The sequence below is a fragment of the Gorilla gorilla genome, chromosome 8, assembly GCF_029281585.2.
Source record: "Gorilla gorilla gorilla isolate KB3781 chromosome 8, NHGRI_mGorGor1-v2.1_pri, whole genome shotgun sequence".
Lineage (NCBI taxonomy): Eukaryota > Metazoa > Chordata > Mammalia > Primates > Hominidae > Gorilla > Gorilla gorilla.
In genome coordinates, this window is record NC_073232.2 from 103,779,598 (window position 1) to 103,804,963 (window position 25,366).

At 37.1% G+C, this 25,366-nt stretch overlaps 1 protein-coding gene across 3 annotated transcripts in view; it reads left to right on the forward strand.

Annotated features, from left to right (window-relative positions):
• HECTD2 (HECT domain E3 ubiquitin protein ligase 2) overlaps positions 1 to 25,366 on the forward strand; it is a 104,423-nt gene that overhangs the window by 29,738 nt on the left and 49,319 nt on the right. For 2 of the 3 annotated variants that reach the window (XM_063710319.1, XM_004049786.5), the window contains exons 3-5: positions 20,956 to 21,094; positions 21,779 to 21,881; positions 22,619 to 22,708. In XM_063710319.1, coding sequence (XP_063566389.1) covers positions 21,009 to 21,094; positions 21,779 to 21,881; positions 22,619 to 22,708 — 279 coding nt within the window. In that variant the 5' untranslated portion in view covers positions 20,956 to 21,008. Of the gene's footprint in view, positions 1 to 5,714; positions 5,841 to 20,955; positions 21,095 to 21,778; positions 21,882 to 22,618; positions 22,709 to 25,366 lie in introns of those variants that run through there. The other variant, XM_063710320.1, reaches the window with a different exon arrangement.

Sequence of the window (25,366 nt, forward strand, 5' to 3'; positions counted from 1 at the left end):
ACCTTTATCCGGTTCCATTGGTCTATATATATATCTGTTTTGGTACCAGTATCATGCTGTTTTGGTTACTGTAGCCTTGTAGTATAGTTTGCAGTCAGGTAGTGTGATGTCTCCAGCTTTGTTCTTTTTGCTTAGGATTGTCTTGGCTATACAGGCTCTTTTTGGTTCCACATGAAATGTAAAGTAGTTTTTTCCAATTCTGTGAAGAAAGTCAATGGTAGCTTGATGGGGATAGCATTGAATCTATAAATTACTTTGGGCAGTATGGCCATTTTCACAATATTGATTCTTCCTATCCATGAGGATGGAATGTTTTTCCCTTTGTGTCCTCTCTTCTTTCCTTGAGCAGTGGTTTGTAGTTCTCCTTGAAGAGGTGCTTCACATCCTTTGTAAGTTGTATTGCTAGGTATTTTATTCTCTTTGTAGCAGTTATGAATGGGAGTTCACTGATGATTTGGCTCTGTTTGTCTATTTTTGGTGTATAGGAATGCTTGTGATTTTTGCACACTGATTTTGTATCCTGAGACTTTGCTGAAGTTGCATATCAGCTTAAGGAGATTCTGGGTTGAGATGATGGGGTTTTCCAAATATATAATCATGTCATCTGCAAACAGAGACAATTTGACTTCCTCTCTTCCTATTTAAATGCCCTTTCTTTCTCTTGCCTGACTGCCCTGGCCAAAATTTCCAATAATATGTTGAATAAGAGTAGTGAGAGAGAGCATCCTTGTCTTGTGTCAGTTTTAAAAGGGAATGCTTCCAGCTTTTGCCCATTCAGTATGATATTAGCTGTGGCTTTGTCATAAATAGCTCTTATTAAGAGAAGCATTCCATCAATACCTAGTTTATTGAGAGTTTTTAGCATGAATGGGGTGTTGAATTTTATTGAAGGACTTTTTGGTAGTTATTGAGAAAATTGTGTGGTTTTTGTCATCGGTTCTTTTTAAGTGATAGGTTACATTTATTAACTTGTGTATGTTGAACTAGCCCTGCATTCCAGGGATGAAGCCAACTTGATCGTGGTGGATAAGCTTTTTGATGTGCTGCTACATTTGGTTTGTCAGTATTTTACTGAGGATTTTCATATCCACGTTCATCAGGGATATTGGCCTGAAATTTTCTTTTTTTGTTGTGTCTCTGCCAGGTTTTGGTATCAGGATGATGCTGACCTCATAAAGTGAGTTAGGGAGGAGTTCCTCTTTTTCTGTTGTTTAGAATAGTTTCAGAAGGAATGGTAACAGCTCCTCTTTGTATCTCTGGTAGAATTCACCTGTCAATCTGTCTGGTCCTGGGCTTTTTTTGGTTGGTAGGCTATTAATTACTGCCTCCATTTCAGAACTTGTTATTGGTCTATTCAGAGATTCAGCTTCTTCCTGGTTTAGTCTTGGGAGTGTGTATGTGTCCAGGAATTTATCCATTTCTTCTAGATTTTCTAGTTTATTTGCATAGAGGTGTTTATAGTATTCTCCGATGGTAGTTTGTATTTCTGTGGGATCAGTGGTGATATCCCCTTTATCGTTTTTTATTGTGTCTATTTGATTCTTCTCTCTTTTCTTCTTTATTCGTCTGGCTAGTGGTCTATCTAGTTTGTTAACCTTTACAAAAAACCAGCTCCTGGACTCATTGATATTTTTGAAGGGTTTTTCATGTCTCTATCTCCTTCAGTTCTGCTCTAAACTTAGTTATTTGTCTTCTGCTAGCTTTTGAATTTGTTTGCTCTTGCTTCCCTAGTTCTTTTAATTATGACGTTAGGGTGTCAATCTTAGATCTTTCCCACTTTCTCCTGTGGGCATTTGGTGCTATAAATTTCCCTCTGAACGCTGCTTTAGCTGTGTCCCAGAGATTCTGGTACGTTGTGTCTTTGTTCTCGTTGGTTTCAAATAACTTACTTATTTCTGCCTTAATTTCGTTAGGTACCCAGTAGTCACTCAGGAGCAGGTTGTTCAGTTTCCATGTAGTTGTGCGAGTTTCTGAATCCTGAGTTCTAATTTGATTGCACTGTGGTCTGAGAGACTGTTTATTATGATTTCCATTCTTTTGCATTTGCTGAGGAGTGTTTTACTTCCAATTATGTGGTCAATTTTAGTATAAGTGCAATGTGGTGCTGAGAAGAATTTATATTCTTTTGATTTGGGGTGGAGAGTTCTGTAGATGTCTATTAGGTCTGCTTGGTCCAGAGTTGAGTTCAGGTCCTGAATATCCTTGTTAATTTTCTGCCTTGTTGATCTAATATTGACAGTGTGATGTTAAGGTCTCCCACTATCATTATATGGGAGTCTAAGTCTCTTTGTAGGTCTCTAAGAATTGCTTTATGACTCTGGGTACTCCTGTATTGGGTGCATATGTATTTAGGATAGTTAATTCTTCTTGTTGCATTGATCCCTTTACCATTATGTAATGCCCTTCTTTGTCTTTTTGGATCTTTGTTGGTTTAAAGTCTGTTTCATCAGAGACTAGGATTGCAACCCTTGCTTTTTTTTTTTTTTTTTGCTTTCCATTTGTGTGGGAAATATTCCTCCATCCCTTTATTTTAGCCTGTGTGTGTCTTTGCACATGAGATGGGTCTCCTGAATACAGCACACCAATGGGTCTTGACTCTTTTTCCAATTTGCTAGTCTGTGTCTTTCAACTGGGGCATTTAGCCCGTTTACATTTAAGGTTAATATTGTTATGTGTGAATTTGATCGTGTCATTATGATGCTAGCTGTTTATTTTGCCCATTGGTTGATGCAGTTTCTTCATAGTGTCAATGGTCTTTACAATTTGGTATGTTTTTGCAGTGGCTGGTACCAGTTTTCCTTTCCATATTTAGTGCTTCCTTCAGGAGCTCTTGTAAGGCAGGCCTGGTGGTGACAGAATCTCTCAGCATTTGCTTGTCTGTAAAGGATTTTATTTGTCCTTTGCTTAGGAAGCTTAGTTTGGCTGGATATGAAATTCTGGGCTGAAAATTCTTTTCTTTAAGAATGTTGAATATTGGCCCCCACTCTCTTCTGGCTTGTAGGGTTTCTGCAGAGAGATATGCTGTTAGTCTGATGGGCTTCCCTTTGGGGGTAACCTGACCTTTCTCTCTGGCTGCCCTTAACATTTTTTGCTTCATTTCAACCTTGGTGAACCTGACAATTATGTGTCTTGGGGTAGCTCTTCTCAAGGAGTATCTTTGTGGCGTTCTCTGTATTTCCTGAATTTGAATGTTGGCCTGTCTTGCTTAGGTTTGCGGAAGTTCTCCTGGATAATATCCTGAAGGGTGTTTTCCAACTTGGTTCCATTCTCCCCGTCACTTTCAGATACACCAAAAAAACGTAGGTTTGGTCTCTTCACATAGTCCCACATTTCTTGGAGGCTTTGTTCGTTCCTTTTCATTCTTTTTTCTCTAATCTTGTCTTCACACTTTATTTCATTATGTTGATCTTCAATCTCTGATATCCTTTCTTCTGCTTGATCAATTCAGCTATTGATACTTGTGTATGCTTCATGAAGTTCTCATGCTGTTTTTCAGGTCCATCAGGTCATTTATGTTCTTCTCTAAACTCGTTATTTTGGTTAGCAATTCCTCTAACCTTTTATCAAGGTTCACAGCCTCCTTGCCTTGGGTTAGAACATGCTCCTTTAGCTCGGAAGAGTTTCTTACTACCCACCTTCCGAAGCCTACTTCTGTCAATTCGTCAAACTCATTCTCCATCCAGTTTGGTTCCCTTGCTAGTGAGGAGTTGTGATCCTTTGGAGGGGAAGAGGCGTTCTGGTTTTTGGAATTTTCAGCCTTTTTGCGCTGGTTTTTCTTCATCTTCGTGGATTTATCTATGTTTGGTCTTTGATGCTGGTGACCTTTGGATGGGGTTTTTGTGTGGACATCCTTTTTATTGATGTTGATGCTATTCCTTTCTGTTTGTTAGTTTTCCTTCTAACAGTTAGAAGGAAAGGTCTGCCGGAGTTTGCTGGAGGTCCACTCCAGACCCTGTTTGCCTGGGTATGGCACAGCAGAGGCTGCAGAACAGCAAAGGTTGCTGCCTGTTCCTTCCTCTGGAAGCTTTGTCCCAGAGGGGCACCTGCCAGATGCCAGCTGGAGCTCTCCTGTATGTGGTGTTGGTCAACCCCTGCTGGGAGGTATCTCCCAGTCAGGACACATGAGTGTCAGGGACCCACTTGAGGAGGCAGTCTGTCCCTTAAGAGAGCTTGAGCGCTGTGCTGGGAGATCCTCCTGCTCTCTTCACAGCTGGCAGGCAGGAATGCTTAAGTCTGCTGAAGCTGCACAAACAGTCGCCCCTTCCCCCAGGAAGAATTTGTATTTCTATATGTTCCCAGATGATGCTGATGTTGCTAGTCTGCACAAAATACTACGAAACACTCTTCCATGGTTTTAAATGAGAGAACAATGGTGCTGATGACACAGAAGAGTTTATTAAATCTACTTCAGTGTTACAATTTTATATCCTTTATTAAATATGGCAACATCCATTGTCTAGTAATTTCTACTGCAAACACTAATTGGACAGAGGTTCAATTTACAAATAAGTAAAGTTAGGTATCTCCACAAATGGCTTCTTATAGATTATATTTGGCAATCTTTATGAAAGGGAAAGAAAAGGGCATCTCAGCAGAAAATGAATAAATGATAGTCATCTCCTCTCTTCAACACCAGTCTTATTACTATTATTTTTTGTGGCTCCTATAGAGTTTTTCTTCCTCTTTACCAGGCTTACTTACCCTTTCTTATCCCTTCCCACACACTTTTTGCCAACCTGGCTATAAACGCCTACAATTAAATACAAACAGATTCATTCAAATATAAATTAACTTATTCACACACAGAGCATATATACACAGTTTTATATCCACTCATTTTATTAATACCATGTTGAGGTGGAAGAGTGAAATTTGAATTAGTAAAAGAACTGGATTTTGGCAGAGCCTGAGAGTGGAGAGATTCTTACATAAGAGAAATAGTAATGCCAAGGCCAAGAGGATTATAGGGTAAGTTTAGAAACCAGAAGCCCAGATGGGATTTATTTTTAGTTGAAAAGGTAACTTAAACTGAAGAGTCATGCAGAATGTTAACACACTATGTTAATGGAACTTGAATTAGAAAGAAAGGCAGAATCCTTTGCTCAGATTAGTGAATGAAAACCAAACTACAGGATGCAACATTCAGCTATTAAGAAAAGAAAAATAACAGACTGCAGCTGTTCTCAAGTCCCTGAATATCAAGACATTGTTTCCAGAGACAGGCTTTCTGCCTGTTCTCACAGATGGTTATTAAAATACAATTCAAAAAGAGAAAATCAATAACTATGGTGATGAGGGATTAATTAGACCTCAAACTGACATTATAAATAGAGGCAAATCTTTGTTCTATCATATGCAACTTTTTCTGCAATACAGAATATCATAATACAGTGAAAAAAGCCAAAATATATTTATCAGTGAAAATCTATCATTTAGGGTTCATTCAGCGAACTTATGAACACTGTGCTAAACTGATAAGCAGTAATCGTTTTCCCTTTCTTTTAATATACTGTTGCCAATTTTAGCTGGTTGCTTAGAAACATTAAGTAAAACACTAGAAGCCAATGTAAGAAGAATAAGGGCTGCGGTAGGGGTTGGCAGTATATTCAAAAATGTAAAGATCAGAATATAACTATGTGTAAGGGTGTGAGATTATCAGCCAAATTTTGCTAGTTCACTGTTTTCACAGACGTCACAACTCTCGTTGGAAACTTGGAAAATGCAGCTTTCTACAACTACACCCGACAAAACAAAGACTGACATTTTGAATTGGCCACATGATTAGGGGATTGATAACTGTTCCTGGCTAGCCAGCACAGATGGCAACAGCAGCATTGGAGGTAAAGAAGAGTCTCTATGAAGATTGGAGGTTCAGTAGGAAGAACCTGGGCTTCCCTTCCTTATCCCTCTGCCGCTAGAGAGGAAATAGTGATATAAAAAAGTTTCTGCTGGTTACACGCTCTTGCAAAATGCTGTGCCTTGAGTTTCAATATAAATAATTTTTAATTAAATAAGTAATAAGTAATGAAAAAGTCTTAGAAGTATGGGACTGGGTCATATTGCTGGCTGGGTTGTGAAATTTTTAACTTTAGATAAGCAATTAAAGTCCCTGGGCCTCAGTTTAGACATTATACAATGAAAGAAGAGGGAGTGGCTGGCAAGTCAGCCGAATAGGAACAGCTCCGGTCTGCAGCTCCCAGTGAGATCAACGCAGAAGGCAGGTGATTTCTGCATTTCCAACTGAGGTACCCAGCTCATCTCACTGGGACTGGTTAGACAGTGGGTGCAGACTGTGGGGGGCAAGCTGAAGCAGGGTGAGGCTTCGCCACATCCGGGAAGCACAAGGGATCAGAGAACTCCCTCCCCTAGCCAAGGGAAGTCGTGAGAGACTGTGCCCTGAGGAACAGTGCACTCCGGCCCAGATACTACACTTTTTCCATGGTCTTTACAACCTACAGACAAGGAGATTCTCTTCGGTGCCTGTGCCACCAGGGCCCTGGGATTCAAGCACAAAACTGGGTGGCCATTTGAGCAGACACCGAACTTGCTGCAGGAATTTTTTTTTTTTACAACCCAGTGGCGCCTAGAACACCAGTGACAGACTGCCTCCTCAAGTGGGTCCCTGACACCCATGTGTCCTGACTGGGAGATACCTCCCAGCAGGGGTTGACCAACACCACATACAGGAGAGCTCCAGCTGGCATCTGGCAGGTGCCCCTCTGGGACAAAGCTTCCAGAGGAAGGAACAGGCAGCAACCTTTGCTGTTCTGCAGCCTCTGCTGTGCCATACCCAGGCAAACAGGGTCTGGAGTGGACCTCCAGCAAACTCCGGCAGACCTTTCCTTCTAACTGTTAGAAGGAAAACTAACAAACAGAAAGGAATAGCATCAACATCAATAAAAAGGATGTCCACACAAAAACCCCATCCAAAGGTCACCAGCATCAAAGACCAAACATAGATAAATCCACGAAGATGAAGAAAAACCAGCGCAAAAAGGCTGAAAATTCCAAAAACCAGAACGCCTCTTCCCCTCCAAAGGATCACAACTCCTCACTAGCAAGGGAACCAAACTGGATGGAGAATGAGTTTGACGAATTGACAGAAGTAGGCTTCGGAAGGTGGGTAGTAAGAAACTCTTCCGAGCTAAAGGAGCATGTTCTAACCCAAGGCAAGGAGGCTGTGAACCTTGATAAAAGGTTAGAGGAATTGCTAACCAAAATAACGAGTTTAGAGAAGAACATAAATGACCTGATGGACCTGAAAAACAGCATGAGAACTTCATGAAGCATACACAAGTATCAATAGCTGAATTGATCAAGCAGAAGAAAGGATATCAGAGATTGAAGATCAACATAATGAAATAAAGTGTGAAGACAAGATTAGAGAAAAAAGAATGAAAAGGAACGAACAAAGCCTCCAAGAAATGTGGGACTATGTGAAGAGACCAAACCTACGTTTTTTTGGTGTATCTGAAAGTGACGGGGAGAATGGAACCAAGTTGGAAAACACCCTTCAGGATATTATCCAGGAGAACTTCCGCAAACCTAAGCAAGACAGGCCAACATTCAAATTCAGGAAATACAGAGAACGCCACAAAGATACTCCTTGAGAAGAGCTACCCCAAGACACATAATTGTCAGGTTCACCAAGGTTGAAATGAAGCAAAAAATGTTAAGGGCAGCCAGAGAGAAAGGTCAGGTTACCCCCAAAGGGAAGCCCATCAGACTAACAGCATATCTCTCTGCAGAAACCCTACAAGCCAGAAGAGAGTGGGGGCCAATATTCAACATTCTTAAAGAAAAGAATTTTCAGCCCAGAATTTCATATCCAGCCAAACTAAGCTTCCTAAGCAAAGGACAAATAAAATCCTTTACAGACAAGCAAATGCTGAGAGATTCTGTCACCACCAGGCCTGCCTTACAAGAGCTCCTGAAGGAAGCACTAAATATGGAAAGGAAAACTGGTACCAGCCACTGCAAAAACATACCAAATTGTAAAGACCATTGACACTATGAAGAAACTGCATCAACCAATGGGCAAAATAAACAGCTAGCATCATAATGACACGATCAAATTCACACATAACAATATTAACCTTAAATGTAAACGGGCTAAATGCCCCAGTTGAAAGACACAGACTAGCAAATTGGAAAAAGAGTCAAGACCCATTGGTGTGCTGTATTCAGGAGACCCATCTCATGTGCAAAGACACACACAGGCTAAAATAAAGGGATGGAGGAATATTTCCCACACAAATGGAAAGCAAAAAAAAAAAAAAAAAAGCAAGGGTTGCAATCCTAGTCTCTGATGAAACAGACTTTAAACCAACAAAGATCCAAAAAGACAAAGAAGGGCATTACATAATGGTAAAGGGATCAATGCAACAAGAAGAATTAACTATCCTAAATACATATGCACCCAATACAGGAGTACCCAGAGTCATAAAGCAATTCTTAGAGACCTACAAAGAGACTTAGACTCCCATATAATGATAGTGGGAGACTTTAACATCACACTGTCAATATTAGATCAACAAGGCAGAAAATTAACAAGGATATTCAGGACCTGAACTCAACTCTGGACCAAGCAGACCTAATAGACATCTACAGAACTCTCCACCCCAAATCAAAAGAATATAAATTCTTCTCAGCACCACATTGCACTTATACTAAAATTGACCACATAATTGGAAGTAAAACACTCCTCAGCAAATGCAAAAGAATGGAAATCATAATAAACAGTCTCTCAGACCACAGTGCAATCAAATTAGAACTCAGGATTCAGAAACTCGCACAACTACATGGAAACTGAACAACCTGCTCCTGAGTGACTACTGGGTACCTAACGAAATTAAGGCAGAAATAAGTAAGTTATTTGAAACCAACGAGAACAAAGACACAACGTACCAGAATCTCTGGGACACAGCTAAAGCAGCGTTCAGAGGGAAATTTATAGCACCAAATGCCCACAGGAGAAAGTGGGAAAGATCTAAGATTGACACCCTAATGTCATAATTAAAAGAACTAGGGAAGCAAGAGCAAACAAATTCAAAAGCTAGCAGAAGACAAATAACTAAGTTTAGAGCAGAACTGAAGGAGATAGAGACATGAAAAACCCTTCAAAAATATCAATGAGTCCAGGAGCTGGTTTTTTGTAAAGGTTAACAAACTAGATAGACCACTAGCCAGACGAATAAAGAAGAAAAGAGAGAAGAATCAAATAGACACAATAAAAAACGATAAAGGGGATATCACCACTGATCCCACAGAAATACAAACTACCATCGGAGAATACTATAAACACCTCTATGCAAATAAACTAGAAAATCTAGAAGAAATGGATAAATTCCTGGACACATACACACTCCCAAGACTAAACCAGGAAGAAGTTGAATCTCTGAATAGACCAATAACAAGTTCTGAAATGGAGGCAGTAATTAATAGCCTACCAACCAAAAAAAGCCCAGGACCAGACAGATTGACAGGTGAATTCTACCAGAGATACAAAGAGGAGCTGTTACCATTCCTTCTGAAACTATTCTAAACAACAGAAAAAGAGGAACTCCTCCCTAACTCACTTTATGAGGTCAGCATCATCCTGATACCAAAACCTGGCAGAGACACAACAAAAAAAGAAAATTTCAGGCCAATATCCCTGATGAACGTGGATATGAAAATCCTCAGTAAAATACTGGCAAACCAAATGTAGCAGCACATCAAAAAGCTTATCCACCACGATCAAGTTGGCTTCATCCCTGGAATGCAAGGCTGGTTCAACATACACAAATCAATAAACGTAATCCATTTAAACAGAACCAATGACAAAAAACACTTAATTACCTCAATAGATGTATAAAAGACCTCGATAAAATTCAACACTTTTTTATACTAAAATCTCTCAATAAATTAGGTATTGATGGAGTGTTTCTCAAAATAATAAGAACTATTTATGACAAACCCACAGTCAGTATCATACTGAATGGGTAAAAGCTGGAAGCATTCCCTTTAAGAACTGACACAAGACAAGGACGCCCTCTCTTACTAATCCTATAAACATATTATTGGAAATTTTGGCCAGGGCAATCAGGCAAGAGAGAGAAATAAAGGACATTTAAATAGGAAGAGAGGAAGTCAAATCATGTTTGTAGATGACATGATTGTATATTTAGAAAAGTCCATCCTCTCAGCCAGAAATCTCCTTAAGCTGATAAGCAACTTCAGCAAAGTCTCAGGATACAAAATCAATGTGGAAAAACCACAAGCATTCCTATATACAAATAAAAGACAGAGAGCCAAATCATGAGTGACCCCCATTCACAATTGCTGCAAAGATAATAAAATACCTAGCAATACAACTTACAAAGTATGTGAAGGACCTCTTCAAGGAGAACTACAAATCATTCCTCAAGGAAATAAGAGAGAACACAAACAAATGGAAAAACATTCTGTGCTCATGGATAGGAAGAATCAATATCATGAAAATGGCCATACCGCCCAAAGTAATTTATAGATTCAATGCTATCCCCATCAAGCTACCACTGACTTTCTTCACAGAATTAGAGAAAACTACTTTACATTTCATATGGAACCAAAAAAGAGCCCATATAGTCAAGACAATCCTAAGCAAAAAGAACAAAGCTGGAGGCATCATGCTACCTCACTTCAAACTACAAGGCTATAGTAACCAGAATAGCATGGTACTGGTACCAAAACAGATATATAAACCAATGGAACAGCATAGAGACCTCAGAAATAATGCCACACATCTACAGTAATCTGATCTTTGACAAACCTGATAAAAACAAGCAATGGGGAAAGGATTCCCTATTTAATAAATGGTGCTGGGGAAACTGGCTAGTCATATGCAGAAAACTGAAACTGGACCCCTTCCTTACACCTCATACAAAAATTAACTCAAGATGGATTAAAAACTTAAATGTAAAACCTAATACTGTGAAAACTCTAGAAGAAAACCTAGGCAGTACCATTCAGGACATAGGCGTGGGCAAAGACTTCATGGCTAAAACACCAAAAACAATGGCAACAAAAGCCAGAATTGACACATGGCATCTTATTAAACTAAAGAGCTTCTAAACAGTAAAAGAAACTATCATCAGAGTGAAGAGGCAGCCTACAGAATGAGAGAAAATGTTTGCAATCTATCCATCTGACAAAGGGCTAATATCCAGAATCTACAAGGAAGTTAAACAGATTTACAAGAAAAAAAAAACCATCAAAAAGTGGGCAAAGGATATGAACAGACACTTCCCAAAAGAAGACATTTATGCAGCCAACAAACATGAAAAAAAGTTCATCATCACTGGTCATTAGAAAAAATGCAAATCAAACCACAATGAGATACCATCTCATCATGCCAGTTAGAATGGTGATCAGTAAAAAGTCAGGAAATAGATGCTGGAGAGGATGTGGAGAAATAGGAATGCTTTTACACTGTTGGTGGGAGTGTAAATTCAACCATTGTGGAAGATGGTGTGGTGATTCTTCAAGAATCTAGAACCAGAAATACCATTTAACCTAGCAATCCCATTACTGGGTTTTATCCCTTTACCACCCAAAGGATGATAAATCATTCTGCTATAAAGACACATGCACACATATGTTTATGACAGCACTGTTCACAATAGCAAAGACTGGGAACCAACCCAAATGCCCGTCAATGATAGACTGCATAAAGAAAGTATGGCACATATGCACCATGTAATACTATGCAGCCATAAAGAAGGATGAGTTCATGTCCTTTGCAGGGACATGGACGAAGCTGGAAAGCATTATTCTCAGCAAACTATCACAGGAACAGAAAACCGAACACCGCATGTTCTCACTCATAAGTGGGAGTTGAACAATGAGAACACAGGTACACGGGGAGGGGAACATCACACACTGGGGCCTTTCGGTGGATTGGGGCTAGGGGAGGGATAGCATTAGGAGAAATACTTAATGTAGATGACAGGTTGATGGGTGCAGGAAACCACCATGGCATATGTATACCTATGTAACAAACCTGCACGTTCTGCACATGTATTCCAGAACTTAAAGTATAATAATAAAAAGATACAAATTCTTGTGCCCCACTCCAGACCTACTGAATCACAAAGTTTGGGGACGGCCCAGTAGTCCATGTTTTAACAAGCTTTCCAGGTTATTCTGATTTACAGTAAAGTTTGGAAACCATTGCTGTTGTATAAAAAAATTAGCATGTTTATACTATCTTCTAATATGGAAGTTTAAACCCCCACACTAATGAAATTTATCTTTGCTTATTAAAGTTGATGGTAGAGCCAAGGATAGATGCTTGAATAGGAGGGTAGGTAAAGAAGGAAGGAAGACCTTATTAGCTATGTTACTTCTGTGACTATTGATATGCCTGTGTTTGCATAGTTGAAAATATATCCTGATTACATTACAGCAGAATTAAATTCTATATATGTATATTTCATTATTATAGACCTTAAAATCTATAAGATATTAATCATTCTGTTGTTTTAGAAGTATTAATACTTGAGAAAATACAACAATCAAAGTAAAAAGCTTTGTAGATGAGCTCAACAACAGAATGGAGGGGATAGGAATCAATGAACTGGAAGACAGAACAATAGAAATTATCCAGTCTTAACAATAGAAAATAGACTGAAAAATCAACAGAATCTCAGGGACCTCAGATACTATAACAAAAGGTGTTACAGTCCTATTATCAGAGTCCCAGAAGGAGAGGAAAAGACAGTAGGGCTGAAAAAGTAACCAAGTAATGACTGAAAATTTTCTACATTTGGTGAAAGACATAAACCTGCAGATTCAAGAAGCTAAACAAACCTCATTCAGAAGAAATCCAAAGAAATCCACAGCAAGAAACATCATAATTAAACTTGTCAAAACTGAAGACCAACAAAAAGATCTTGAAAGCAGCCAGGAAAAAATGACACATTATAGAAAATGCTGTAGTTTGAGTATTTATTTCCACCAAAATTCATGTTGAAATATAATCCCCAGTGTAGCAGTGTTGAGAGTTGGGACCTTTAAGAGGTAATTGAGTCATGAGGGCTCTGCTCTTTTGAATAGATTAATCCATTCATGGGTTTATGGATTCATGGGTTATCATGGGAATAGGACTGGTGGCTTTATAAGAAGAGGAGGAGATATTTGAGCTAGCATACTCAGCCCCCTCACCATGTGATGCCCTGCACCCCCTCAGGACTTTGCAGAGTCCCTGTTAGCAAGAAGGCTTTCACCAGATGCAGCACCTCAAAAAAAAGGCATTGAAATAACAGATTTCTCATCAGTAACCATGGAGGCCACCAGAAGGATATGCCACTAAATTTTTCAAATGCTAAAAGGACTGTCAATGCAGAATCCTATACCTGATGAAAATATTTTTCAGGAATGGAGGGAAGGGAAATCAAGACATTTTCAGATGAAGAAAATCTAAGAATTTGTTGCCACTACATTTACTCTAAAAGAATAAAGGAGTTCTCTAAACAGAAAGGAAACAAAAGAAGGAAGCTTGAGATGTGAGGAAAGGGGAAAGAAGGTGATAAACAGAAGTATTGATAAATACAATAGACTTTTCTTCTCCTCTTATGTTTTCTAAATTATATTTGGTAGTTGAAACAAAAATTATAACACCAGCGTGGTTCTAAATGTATGTAAAGGAAGTACTTAAGAAAATTATGGCCGAGTGCAGTGACTCACACCTGTAATCCCAGTGTTTTGGGAGGCCAAGACAGGAGGATGGCCTGAGGCCAAGAGTTTGAGGCCAGCTTGGGGAACATAGCGAGAATTTGTCTCCATAAAAAAATTTAAAAATTAGTCAGGCTTTTGGTGCATGCCTGTAGTCCTAGCTACTCAGGAGGCTGACATGGGAAAATCACTTGAGCCCAGATGTTTGAGGCTGCAGTTAGCTATGGTCACACCACCACACCCCATCCTGAGTGAAAGAGCAAGACCCTGTCACACACACAAAAAGAAAATTATAAACAGGGGATGGTAAAGGAGGTAGGATTTCTGCCCTTCATTCCAACTGGTAAAATAACGATATGAGTAGCATGTGATAAATTAGTATAAGTAATGTAATATCTAGAGAAACCTCTCAGAAACGCTATATATAAATCAAAAGAGAATTCTAAAACATGTTTAACCTGCAGAAAGGCAGGGAAAATAACAGAAATGATAAGCAGAGACAGCACATAGAAAATAAAATCACAGACTTAAGTTCTACCTTATTAAAAATTACGTTAAATGTAAATGGTCTAAATAAAAGATATTGTCAGAGTAAACAAAAAACATGACCCAACTGTTTTCTATTTATAAATTCGCTTCAAATATAACAGTATAAGCAAGTTGGAAGTAAATGGGTAGAGGAAGACATTTTATGCAAACATCAATTGAAGGAAACAGAAATGACTGCATTAATATCAGATAAAGTGGACTTAGAACAAAGAAAATTCATGGAGACAGAGGGGAACATTATATAATGATAAAAGGGATAATCATCCAAAATATATAGTCATCACAAGTGTGTACGCACCAAACAGCAGAGTTGTAAAAACTGCAGGAGAAAAACTGGTAGACCTGAACCCAGAAACAAAAAAATCCACAATTAGGTATTGAAGTCTCCAACTGTAAGTGTGTATTTGATGGAACTAGCTAGAAAATCAACAAGTATGTAGAATATAGAATAACTCAGTGCCACCATCAACCAACAGCACATTTACAGCACGCTCTACTCAACAACAGAATACACGTGGCATTTCAAGTGCCAGTGGGACATATAGCAAAATGGATCATATTCTGGGCCATAAAACAACTGAAATTTTGAAGAATTGAGATAATGTAAAGTGTGTTTTCTGACTGTAGTCAAATTAGAAATCAGTAACAGAAAATAACAGGAGCATCTCCAAAATACTTGGAAATTAAACAACTTCCAAATAATTCATTGGTCAAAGATGAAGTCTCAAGGGAGGTTAAAAAATCGATGAGATGGAATGAAAATAAAAACATAATACAACATACCAAAAGTTGTGGGATACTGCTATAGCAGTGCTGAGAGGGAAATTTATAGCAGTAATGCATACATTAGAAAGGCAGAAAGTGTCTTTTTTTTTTTTTAATACTTTAAGTTCCAGGGTACATGTGTACAACATGCAGGTTTGTTACATATGTATACATGTGCCATGTTGGTGTGCTGCACCCATTAACTCGTCATTTACATTAGGTATATCTCCTAATGCTATCGCTCCCCCCTCCCCCACCCCACAACAGGCCCCGGTGTGTAATGTTCCCCTTCCTGTGTCCAAGTGTTCTCATTGTTCAATTTCCACCTGTGAGTGAGAACATGTGTTTGGTTTTTTGTCCTTGTGATAGTTTGCTGAGAATGATGGTTTCCAGCTTCATCCGTGTCCCTACAAAGGACATGAACTCATCCTTTTTATGGCTGCATAGTATTCCATGGTGTATATGTGCCACATTTTCTTAATCCAGTCTATCATTGATGGACATTTGGGTTAGTTCCAAGTCTTAGCTATTGTGAATAGTGCCGCAATAAACATACGTGTGCATGTGTCTTTATAGCAGCATGATTTAAAATCCTTTGGATATATACCCAGTAATGGGATGGCTGGGTCAAATGGTATTTCTAGTTCTAGATCCTTGAGGAATCGCCACACTGTCTTCCACAATGGTTGAACTAGTTTACAGTCCCACAAACAGGGTAAAAGTGTTCCTATTTCTCTACATCCTCTCCAGCACCTGTTGTTCCCTGACTTTTTAATGATTGCCATTCTAACTGGGTGTGAGATGGTATCTCATTGTGGTTTTGATTTGCATTTCTCTGATGGCCAATGATGATGAGCATTTTTTCATGTGTCTATTGGCTGCATAAATGTCTTCTTTTGAGAAGTGTCTGTTCATATCCTTCACCCACTTGTTGATGGGGTTGTTTGTTTTTTTCTTGTAAATGTGTTTGAGTTCTTTGTAGATTCTGGATATGAGCCCTTTGTCAGATGAGCAGATTGCAAAAATGTTCTCCCATTCTGTAGGTTGCCTGTTCACTCTGATGGTAGTTTCTTTTGCTGTGCAGAAGCTCTTTAGTTTAATTAGATCCCATTTGTCAATTTTGGCTTTTGTTGCCATTGCTTTTGGTGTTTTAGACATGAAGTCCTTGCCCATGCCTATGTCCTGAATGGTATTGCCTACGTTTTCTTCTAGGGTTTTTATGGTTTTAGATCTAACATTTAAGTCTTTAATCCACCTTGAATTAATTTTTGTATAAGGTGAAAGGAAGGGATCCAGTTTTAGCTTTCTACATATGGCTAGCCAGTTTTCCCAGCACCATTTATTAAATAGGGAATCCTTTCCCTATTTCTTGTTTTTGTCAGGTTTGTCAAAGATCAGATGGTTGTAGATGTGTGGTATTATTTCTGAGGGCTCTGTTCTGTTCCATTGGTGTATATCTCTGTTTTGGTACCAGTACCATGCTGTTTTGGTTACTGTAGCCTTGTAGTATAGTTTGAAGTCAGGTAGCGTGATGCCTCCAGCTTTGTTCTTTTGGCTTAGGATTGACTTAGCAATGCAGGCTGTTTTTTGGTTCCATATGAACTTTAAAGTAGTTTTTTCCAATTCTGTGAAGAAAGCCATTGGTAGCCTGATGGGGGGGGGTGGCATTGAATCTATAAATTACCTTGGGCAGTATGGCCATTTTCACAATATTGATTCTTCCTATCCATGAGCATGGAATGTTCTTCCATTTGTTTATGTCCTCTTTTATTTCGTTGAGCAGTGGTTTGTAGTTCTCCTTGAAGAGTTCCTTCACATCCCTTGTAAGTTGGATTCCTAGGTATTTTATTCTCTTTGAAGCAATTGTGAATGGGAGTTCACTCATGATTTGGCTCTCTGTCTGTTATTGGTGTATAAGAATGCTTGTGATTTTTGCACATTGATTTTTGTATCCTGAGACTTTGCTGAAGTTGCTTATCAGCTTAAGGAGATTTTGGGCTGAGACGATGGGGTTTTCTAGATGTACAATCATGTCATCTGCAAACACGGACAATTTGACTTCTTCTTTTCCTAATTGAATGCCCTTTATTTCTTTCTCCTGCCTGATTGCCCTGGCCAGAACTTCCAACACTATGTTGAATGGGAGTGGTGAGAGAGGGCATCCCTGTCTTGTGCCAGTTTTCAAAGGGAATGCTTCCAGTTTTTGCCCATTCAGTATGATATTGGCTGTGGGTTTGTCATAAATAGCTCTTATTATTTTGAGATATGTCAAAAAGGGGGAAAGTTTCAAAACAAATATCTAAGCCTTTAGCTCACGGACATAGGAAAAGAAGAGAAAATCAACCGAAAGCAAGCAGGAAGGAGGAAATATAAAATCAGTGAAACTGAAAACAGAAAAATTGAGAAAATCAATGAAACAAAGAGATGGCTCTTTGATAAGATCAATAAAATTGATAAACCTCTAGGAAGACTGACAGAAAAAGGTAGATTGTCAGTATCATAAACGAAATAGGAGATATTACAACAGACCCTGTAAACATCAGAAAAAATAGTAAGGGAACACTGCAAACTCTACACACATAAATTACAGATGAAGTGGACCAATTCCTCAAAAAACAAAAGCTATTGCAGCTCATCCAGTTTGAAATAGTTAATTTGCCTCGTTTTATAACCACTAAAGATTTCTAGTTTTAAAACTTTAAAAAAGGAATATTCACATCCGGATGGTCTCACAAGAGAATTCTACCAAATGTTTAAAGAATTAACACCATTTCTGTACAATCTCTACCAGAAAATAGACGAAAAGGGAACACTTCTTTTTCGTTTTACAAAGCTGGTATTACACTGATAACAAAACCAGAGAAAGATAGTTTAAAAAAAATAAAAGAAGAAATTACAGACCAATATCCCTCATGAATATAGATGGCAGAAGTCCTTGACAAAATATTAGCAAATAAAATTCAGCAATATGTAAAAAGAGTTATACACCATGACCAAAAGGTCACTCCAGGGATGCTAGATGGTTCAGTTTTAAAAATATCAACTAATGTAATCCACCATACTAACATGCTAAGAATGATTCCATGCAGTAAAATAATTTGACAAAATCCAACACCTATTCATAATGAAAAAAAAACTCCCAGAAAAATAGGAAAAGAGACTATTTTCTTTTACTTGATAAACAGCATCTAGAAAAAACCTGCAATTAACATTTTATGTAGTTGTGAAAGACTGAATGCTTTTTACCTTAAGTTTGGGAACAAGGCAAGGATGTCTGCTCTCAGCACTCTTATTCAACATGGTAAGAATCAAAGGGAGTACCCTTATATTGGTAAAGCTTACCCTTTTTCTTAATGGCTAAAGACTTAGTGCTTTCCCTTTTAATAGTGGGAATAATGCAAGGATGTTTGCTCTTACTCTTATTCATCTCAGTGCTGCAAATTTTAGCCGATACAAGAAGGCAAAAAGAAGAAAAAAGACATACAGATTAGAAAATAAGAAATAAGACTTTCCCTATTTGCAGATGGCATAATTGTCTATGCAAAAAAAAAAAAAAAACCCATGAAATCTCAAAAAAAAACCCTCCTAAAATTAATAAGTGAGTTCAGTAAGGTTGAAGAATACACGATAAACATACAAAAATCAGTTATATTTCTTTATGTTAACAGTGAACACATGGACACTAAAATAAAAATGCATATCATTTGTAATCACTTAAAAAAGAATAAAAGGTTTAAATCTAGCAAACATTACAGAATATGTATGCTTAGAATTATACCATGCTGGTGAAAGAAATTAAGATCTAAGTAAGTGTAAAGGCATACTGTGTTCATGGATTAGAACACTTAGTGTAGTAAAGATGCCAATTCTCCCCAAATTGATACAAAAAGGAACTTTATGCATTTCCTGTCAAAATTCCCGTATGTTTTTTGTTGTTGATATAGATAAGATTATTTTCAGATTTACCTGGAAAGGCGGAAGAACTGGAATGGGTAAAACTGTTTTTTAAAAGAATAAAGTTGAAAGAATCAGTCTACCTGGTTTTTATTATATAGCTACAATAATCATACTGAGATAACCATGGAGGAAGAGATACAAGGATTGATGGAATATGCCCAGTTATAATTTGACAAAGGTCCAAAAGCAATTCAATGAAGGAAAATAACCTTTTCAATAAATGGTGCCAGAGTGATTGGACATCTATAAACAAAAAATAATAAACATTAACCCCAAACTCACACCTTATACAAAAATTAAGTTAAAATGGATAATAGACTTAAATGTTAAATTATTGGACTTTTAGAAAAAAAATGAAACGATCTTTGGGCTCTAGAACTGGAAAATAGTTCTTAGACTTGACACCAAAAGTACAATCCATAAGAGAAAAATTTATCAATTTGACTTCATCAAAATTTAAAAGTTTTGCTCTGAGAAAGACCCTGTGCAGAGGATGAAAAGACAGGCTACAAAGTGGAGAAAACATTTGCAAACTATTTTAGTGACAAGGGACTGTTATCTAAACTATATAAGGAGCTTTCAGTACTTAACAGCAAAAAAGTAATCCAGTCAGAACACAGGCAAAAGATGTAAAGAGACATTTCACTGAAGAAGATATATGGATGGAAAATAAGCACATTAAAAGCTGTTCAACCTCATTAACCATTAGGAAAATGAAAATTAAAATCACACAGAAATATTACACAACTATCAAAAATAATGACAACACCAAATGCTGGTGAGTATGTAGAGAAACTGGATCACTAATATATTGCTGGTGGGAATGTGAAATGGTACACCCACTCTGGAAAACAAGTTTGGCAGTCTGTTAGAAAACTAAACATGCAACTGCCATATATTTACCTCAAAGAAATGAGGAATTATTTTACCCAATAACCTCTACACAAATGTTTCTAGCAGCTTTATTTACAATAACCTAAAAACAGATGTCCTTCAGTGGTTGAATAGTTAACCATATAGCAGTACACCCAAATAGTGGAATACTATTAAGCAATAAAAATGAACTATCTGTATATGCAACAACTTGGATGAATCTCCAGAAAATTATGCTAACTAAAAGCCAGTATGAAAAGGTTACATAGGTGTGATTTCTTCCATATAACATTCTTGAAATGACAACATTTTATAAGTGGAGAATCTAATAATGTACTTTTCTGTTTCCAGAAATAAAAATTAAAAGACTTATAGAGGACATAAGTGCATATACAGTCATGACATTTCAGTCAAGAATAGACCACATGTATGACAGTAGTCCCCTAGATTATAATACTATATTTTTACTATACCTTTTCTGTATTTACATATGTTTAAATAAACAAATGCTTATCATTGTATTACAGTTGTCTACAGCATTCAGTACATTAAAATGCTATACAGATATGTGGCCTGGGAGCAATAGGCTATATTATATAGCCTAGGTGTGTAGTGTGTAGTAGGCTATACCATCTAGGTTTGTGTAAGTACATTGTATGATGGTCACACAGTGACAAAATTGCCTACTGGCATGTTTCTTAGAATGTGTCTCCATCATTAAGCAATGTGTGACTATGTTCAAAAAGCTAATAAACATTAAAAACATTGAGCCTCATTGAAATATCCCCGGAAAGATGACTTTTGGGAAGAGGGGAGAGGAAAGAAATGCTAAATTACATTAACAAACAATTTTGAGGGTGAAGGGAAAAAGGGAAGAAGCTATATGTTAAGTATGCACATCCATGTAAGATACAGCCTAATATGTGTTGTGAGTGAAGTGGGGGAATAAGCCCTCCAGTAAATGTCCTTCACTATGGTTGGTTTTTCTTTAATCTCAAAGTGAATGTAATACAAAATAATTCATTTGTTTTCTGTTCATGTTGAATTAATCTTGTATTTTATAATTTTGAAAAGTTTAATGATTCATTATTTTGAATGTGTTTTTATGCTTAACAGTGAGAGAACAACCACCAGTTTGCGTTGATGTTAGACAAAAACAGCGTACATCTATGGATGCATCATCATCCGAAATGAAGGCCCCAGTCCTTCCAGAACCTATTCTTCCTATCCAGCCCAAAACTGTGAAAGACTTTCAGTAAGTTTCAGCTATTATATGTAAATGTATAGTCATCTGCATGTCAGCACTTTACATAATTTAATATCTTTATTTGAGAAATTAACTTTTGGATCACTATAAGATATTAGCCAAGAGGACCTCAAAAGACTATATGTCTCAAGTTGAAGGTGAAAGAAAACAAATATATAAATAACAGGAAGAGTTAGATAGGCTGCAGCAAAATAAAGGAAACAGTAAGAGTCTATGAGTCAAAACAGGCAAAAAGAGATAAAGGTGGTAATTAAATAATAGACTGTTACCATTTTTAAAAATAAGGGTTCATTTATGATGTGACACATACTATAAAAGTTATGTCACCATTCAAAAAATCCAGATGCATATTTGAAGGACTAAGTGGGAATGATAAAGATAGAATGTAAACAAAGTCTCCAGAAGTTTAGCTATGAAGGGAAGGAAGGAGCGATAATTGAGCAACATGTTAAGGATGATCTTTTTTAAAAATAAGTAAATGGGAAAGTTGAAGCTAGATTAATATCTTAATCCAATTAAGAATTATAAATCCATAAACTGTATTAACTGGGACATATTTCTTTATTTGGCTTCAGTATTTTGTATTGCATGTTTGGTGACATTAAAAAGTAATACTAGTTTATCTGAATAATATTTCTATATGTATATACGGTTAATGTGTTTTCATTTTAGGGAAGATGTAGAAAAAGTTAAGTCATCAGGAGATTGGAAAGCAGTACATGATTTTTATCTAACAACATTTGATTCTTTCCCAGAATTAAATGCTGCATTTAAGGTAATTATACATAAAACACACTTTTCATTTCACTTTTAGTTTTAAATTTTCCAAAAATGATAAATTTACCTCATTTTCTACCCAATATTGATTTAAACATGCATATATTATGTATTGATTTCAGAAATTATATAATACATACAATTATGTAATATTATAAATATTATATAAGTATATGGGTTTTTTGAGGGGGTTGTTTTGTTTTGTTTTGAGATGGAGTCTCACTCTGTTGCCCAGGCTGGAATGCAGTGGTGCAGTCTCAGCTCACTGCAACCTCTGCCTCCTGGGTTCATGCAATTCTTGTGCCTCAGCCTCCTGAGTAGCTGGGATTACAGGTGCCTGCCACCACACCTGGCTAATTTTTGTATTTTTAGTAGAAACGGGGTTTCACCATGTTGGCCAGGCTGGTCTTGAACTCCCGACCTCAGGTGATCCTCCCATGTCAGCCTTCCAAAGTGCTGGGATTACAGATATAAGCCATCACACCCAGCCCTTAAATGTTGTTTTTACTTGCTCTAATGTTCATGTTTAACTCCATTCCTTCACTTTTAAAAAAGAAAGTTATTAAAATAATCTTTGTACATTTCTTTTTATTTTCAGAAATTTTGCCCTAACAGTTCTTTTTTATTATCAGACTAAAAAATAATCAAAATTATGAAGGAATAGTATGGTTCAAATTTTACTAAGAATAGTCTTTAAAATGTTGAATATACTTAATTCTTAAATTGAATTTGCAGAAAGATGCCACTGCCTCATTTAACACCATTGAAGACTCTGGGATTAATGCTAAATTTGTGAATGCTGTGTATGATACCTTACTTAATACTGTAAGTATTATGACATGCAAGTAATATTATTCTGTGTCTCTTCTGTATTTCAAAAGCAGCCACACAAATATTGTAAAAATCACCTTATAATTACCTTAGAAACTCTGATACAATTTTATAGTAAATGTAGCTGGAATTCTCATAAAGTTAGATTATTTTATTCTTTTATTTTTTAATTATGAATTAAGCAGCAAATACTTTTATATCCAATCCTTTTTTAGAAAGACTTGCTAAAATCATGCTTTACTTACTCAGCAAAAGGAGGTAAGTTATTTAATTATATTGGAATTACACCGAATCTGTAGATCAGTGGTTCTTAAACATTAGCCTGTATCAGAATCACAAGAAGGGCTTGTTAAAATACAGAATTTCAGATTCAGTAGGTCTTGGGTGAAGCCCAAGAATTTTCATTTGTAACAAGTTCCCAGGATATGTTGATTTATGAGTTCATTTATGATGTGACACATACTATAAAAATTATGGCACCATTCAAAAAATCCAGATGCATATTTGAAGGACTAAGTGGGAATGATAAAGACAGAATGTAAACAAAGTCTCCAGAAGTTTAGCTATGAAGTGAAAGACATGTTAAGAATGACCACATTTTGAGAACCATACTGCTATAGATCAATTTGTGAAAAATTGACATCTTTTCAATTCGTAAGCATACTGTATCCTTTTAGGTACCTAGGTCTTCTTTAATTTCTCTTGGTAATGTTTTGTAGTTTTCTGGGTAGAGGTGTTACACATTTCTCATTACATGTATTTCTAGGTACTTCATTTTTTTATCCTATTATAATTTTATTTTCCAATTGTGACTAATATATGGAAATACTTTCATATATTTATCTTTATCTAAATACAGTTGACCCTTGAACAATGCGAGGGTTAGGGGCGCTAACCCCCTATGCAGTAAAAAAAAAAATCTGTGTATAACTTTTGACTCCTCAGAAGCTTAACTACTAATAACCTATTGTTGACCAGAAGTCTTACTGATAACATAAACAGTCAACGTATATTTTATGTTATATGTATTCTATACTATATTGTTACAATAAAGTAAGCTAAGGAAAAGGCAATGTTATTAAGAAAAAATAAGGAAGATAAAATATATTTACTATATATTAAGTGGAAGTGGACTGTCATAAAGGTCTTCATCCTTATTGAGTAGGCTGAGGAAGAGGAGGGGTTGGTCTTGCTGTCTCAGGTGACAGAGGTGAAAGAAAATAATGTATATAAGCAGACTTGCACAATTCAAACCTGTATTCAAGAGTCAACTGTACTTTGCTATATTCATCCATTAATTCTAATAGTACATCAGTAAATTAACTTGGATTTTCTGTGTACACAATCTTGTCATTTGTGAAAAAGGAGAGTTTTATCTCCTTCTAATCCTGTATCTTATATGGATGTATGTATGTGTTTGCATTGACTGGGACCTCTTTCACAATTGTGAATAAAAGAAGTAATAGCAGACCTCTTTGTCTTATTCCCAATCTGAGTACTTCACTATTAAATATAAACATCCTTTGTCATTGGAGAAATGAAAATAACATTACGCATCCATCAAAATTAATAAAATTGTTTCAAAAACCTTACCAAATATTGGCAATATTGTGGAACAGTTGGAACTTTCATCCCTTGATGGTGTAAGTATAAATTGGTACAACCACTTTGGAAAAATACTTGGCATGATCTCCTAACATGAAGCATATGCATATTCTGTAACCCAACAATTCCATTCCTAGGTACACTTCTCTGAACTTGATTTTTTTTTGACATTTTAATTTCTTTTGAATTTAAGTCGTGTTTTGCAAACTAAGAAACAGAATTAACCTAAGGCAATCTAGTCCTCGAGGGATCCAGGCTGAGTCTTATGATCTTCAGCAGAATGACATCATAATACAAGATGCTAGCAATAGGGTATAAATTCTAAATGATAACCACTTCCCTACATTTTTTATTAGGAAACAGCCAAAAGTCCAATTCTTAAAGGGATGACATACAAAACATCTTAATCTACAAAGGCCAGAATGACCCAGTTATGTACTGAACAACCTATTGGTGAACCAAATCAGAGCTGGCCAAGGATTGGTAAACAGAGAATGTGTTTACATTTTGAACAGTTTCTCTGTGGCTTAAAAAATTCCTGGTTGCTGTCAATAAGAAAGCAAGTAAAAAATATTGCAGATGGACCCACCCTGATACTTGATTTTACCAAGGTATTTCACTGGAACATGACGGTAGAAATAAGTATAAGGTATAAGATAATTATCCCTTATCTCACTATGTTGCCCAGGCTGGTCTCAGACTCCTGGCCTCAAGCAGTCCTCCTGCCTTGGCCTCTGAAAGTGTTGGGATTATAGATGTCAGCCACCGAGACTGGCCAGGAGGACTTTCCTTAAACTAAAGGTCAATGTAGCCATCAACTGTGCTGCAGAGCCTTGAGTATTTCTCTTTACTATTGGGGATTCTGGTAGCCAGGTTGGTACTGGATGCCATCATAACATGCTGACACAGCTACAGTTGGAGCACACACCATGCTACCTGTGCACCAAGGGCTTGGCCATGGTTGGCCTGAGGCCCCATGACACAGCCCACCTCACAGCCACTCAGCCTACCCCAGCATGGACCAGTCCTCTCTGAGTTCTTTTGACT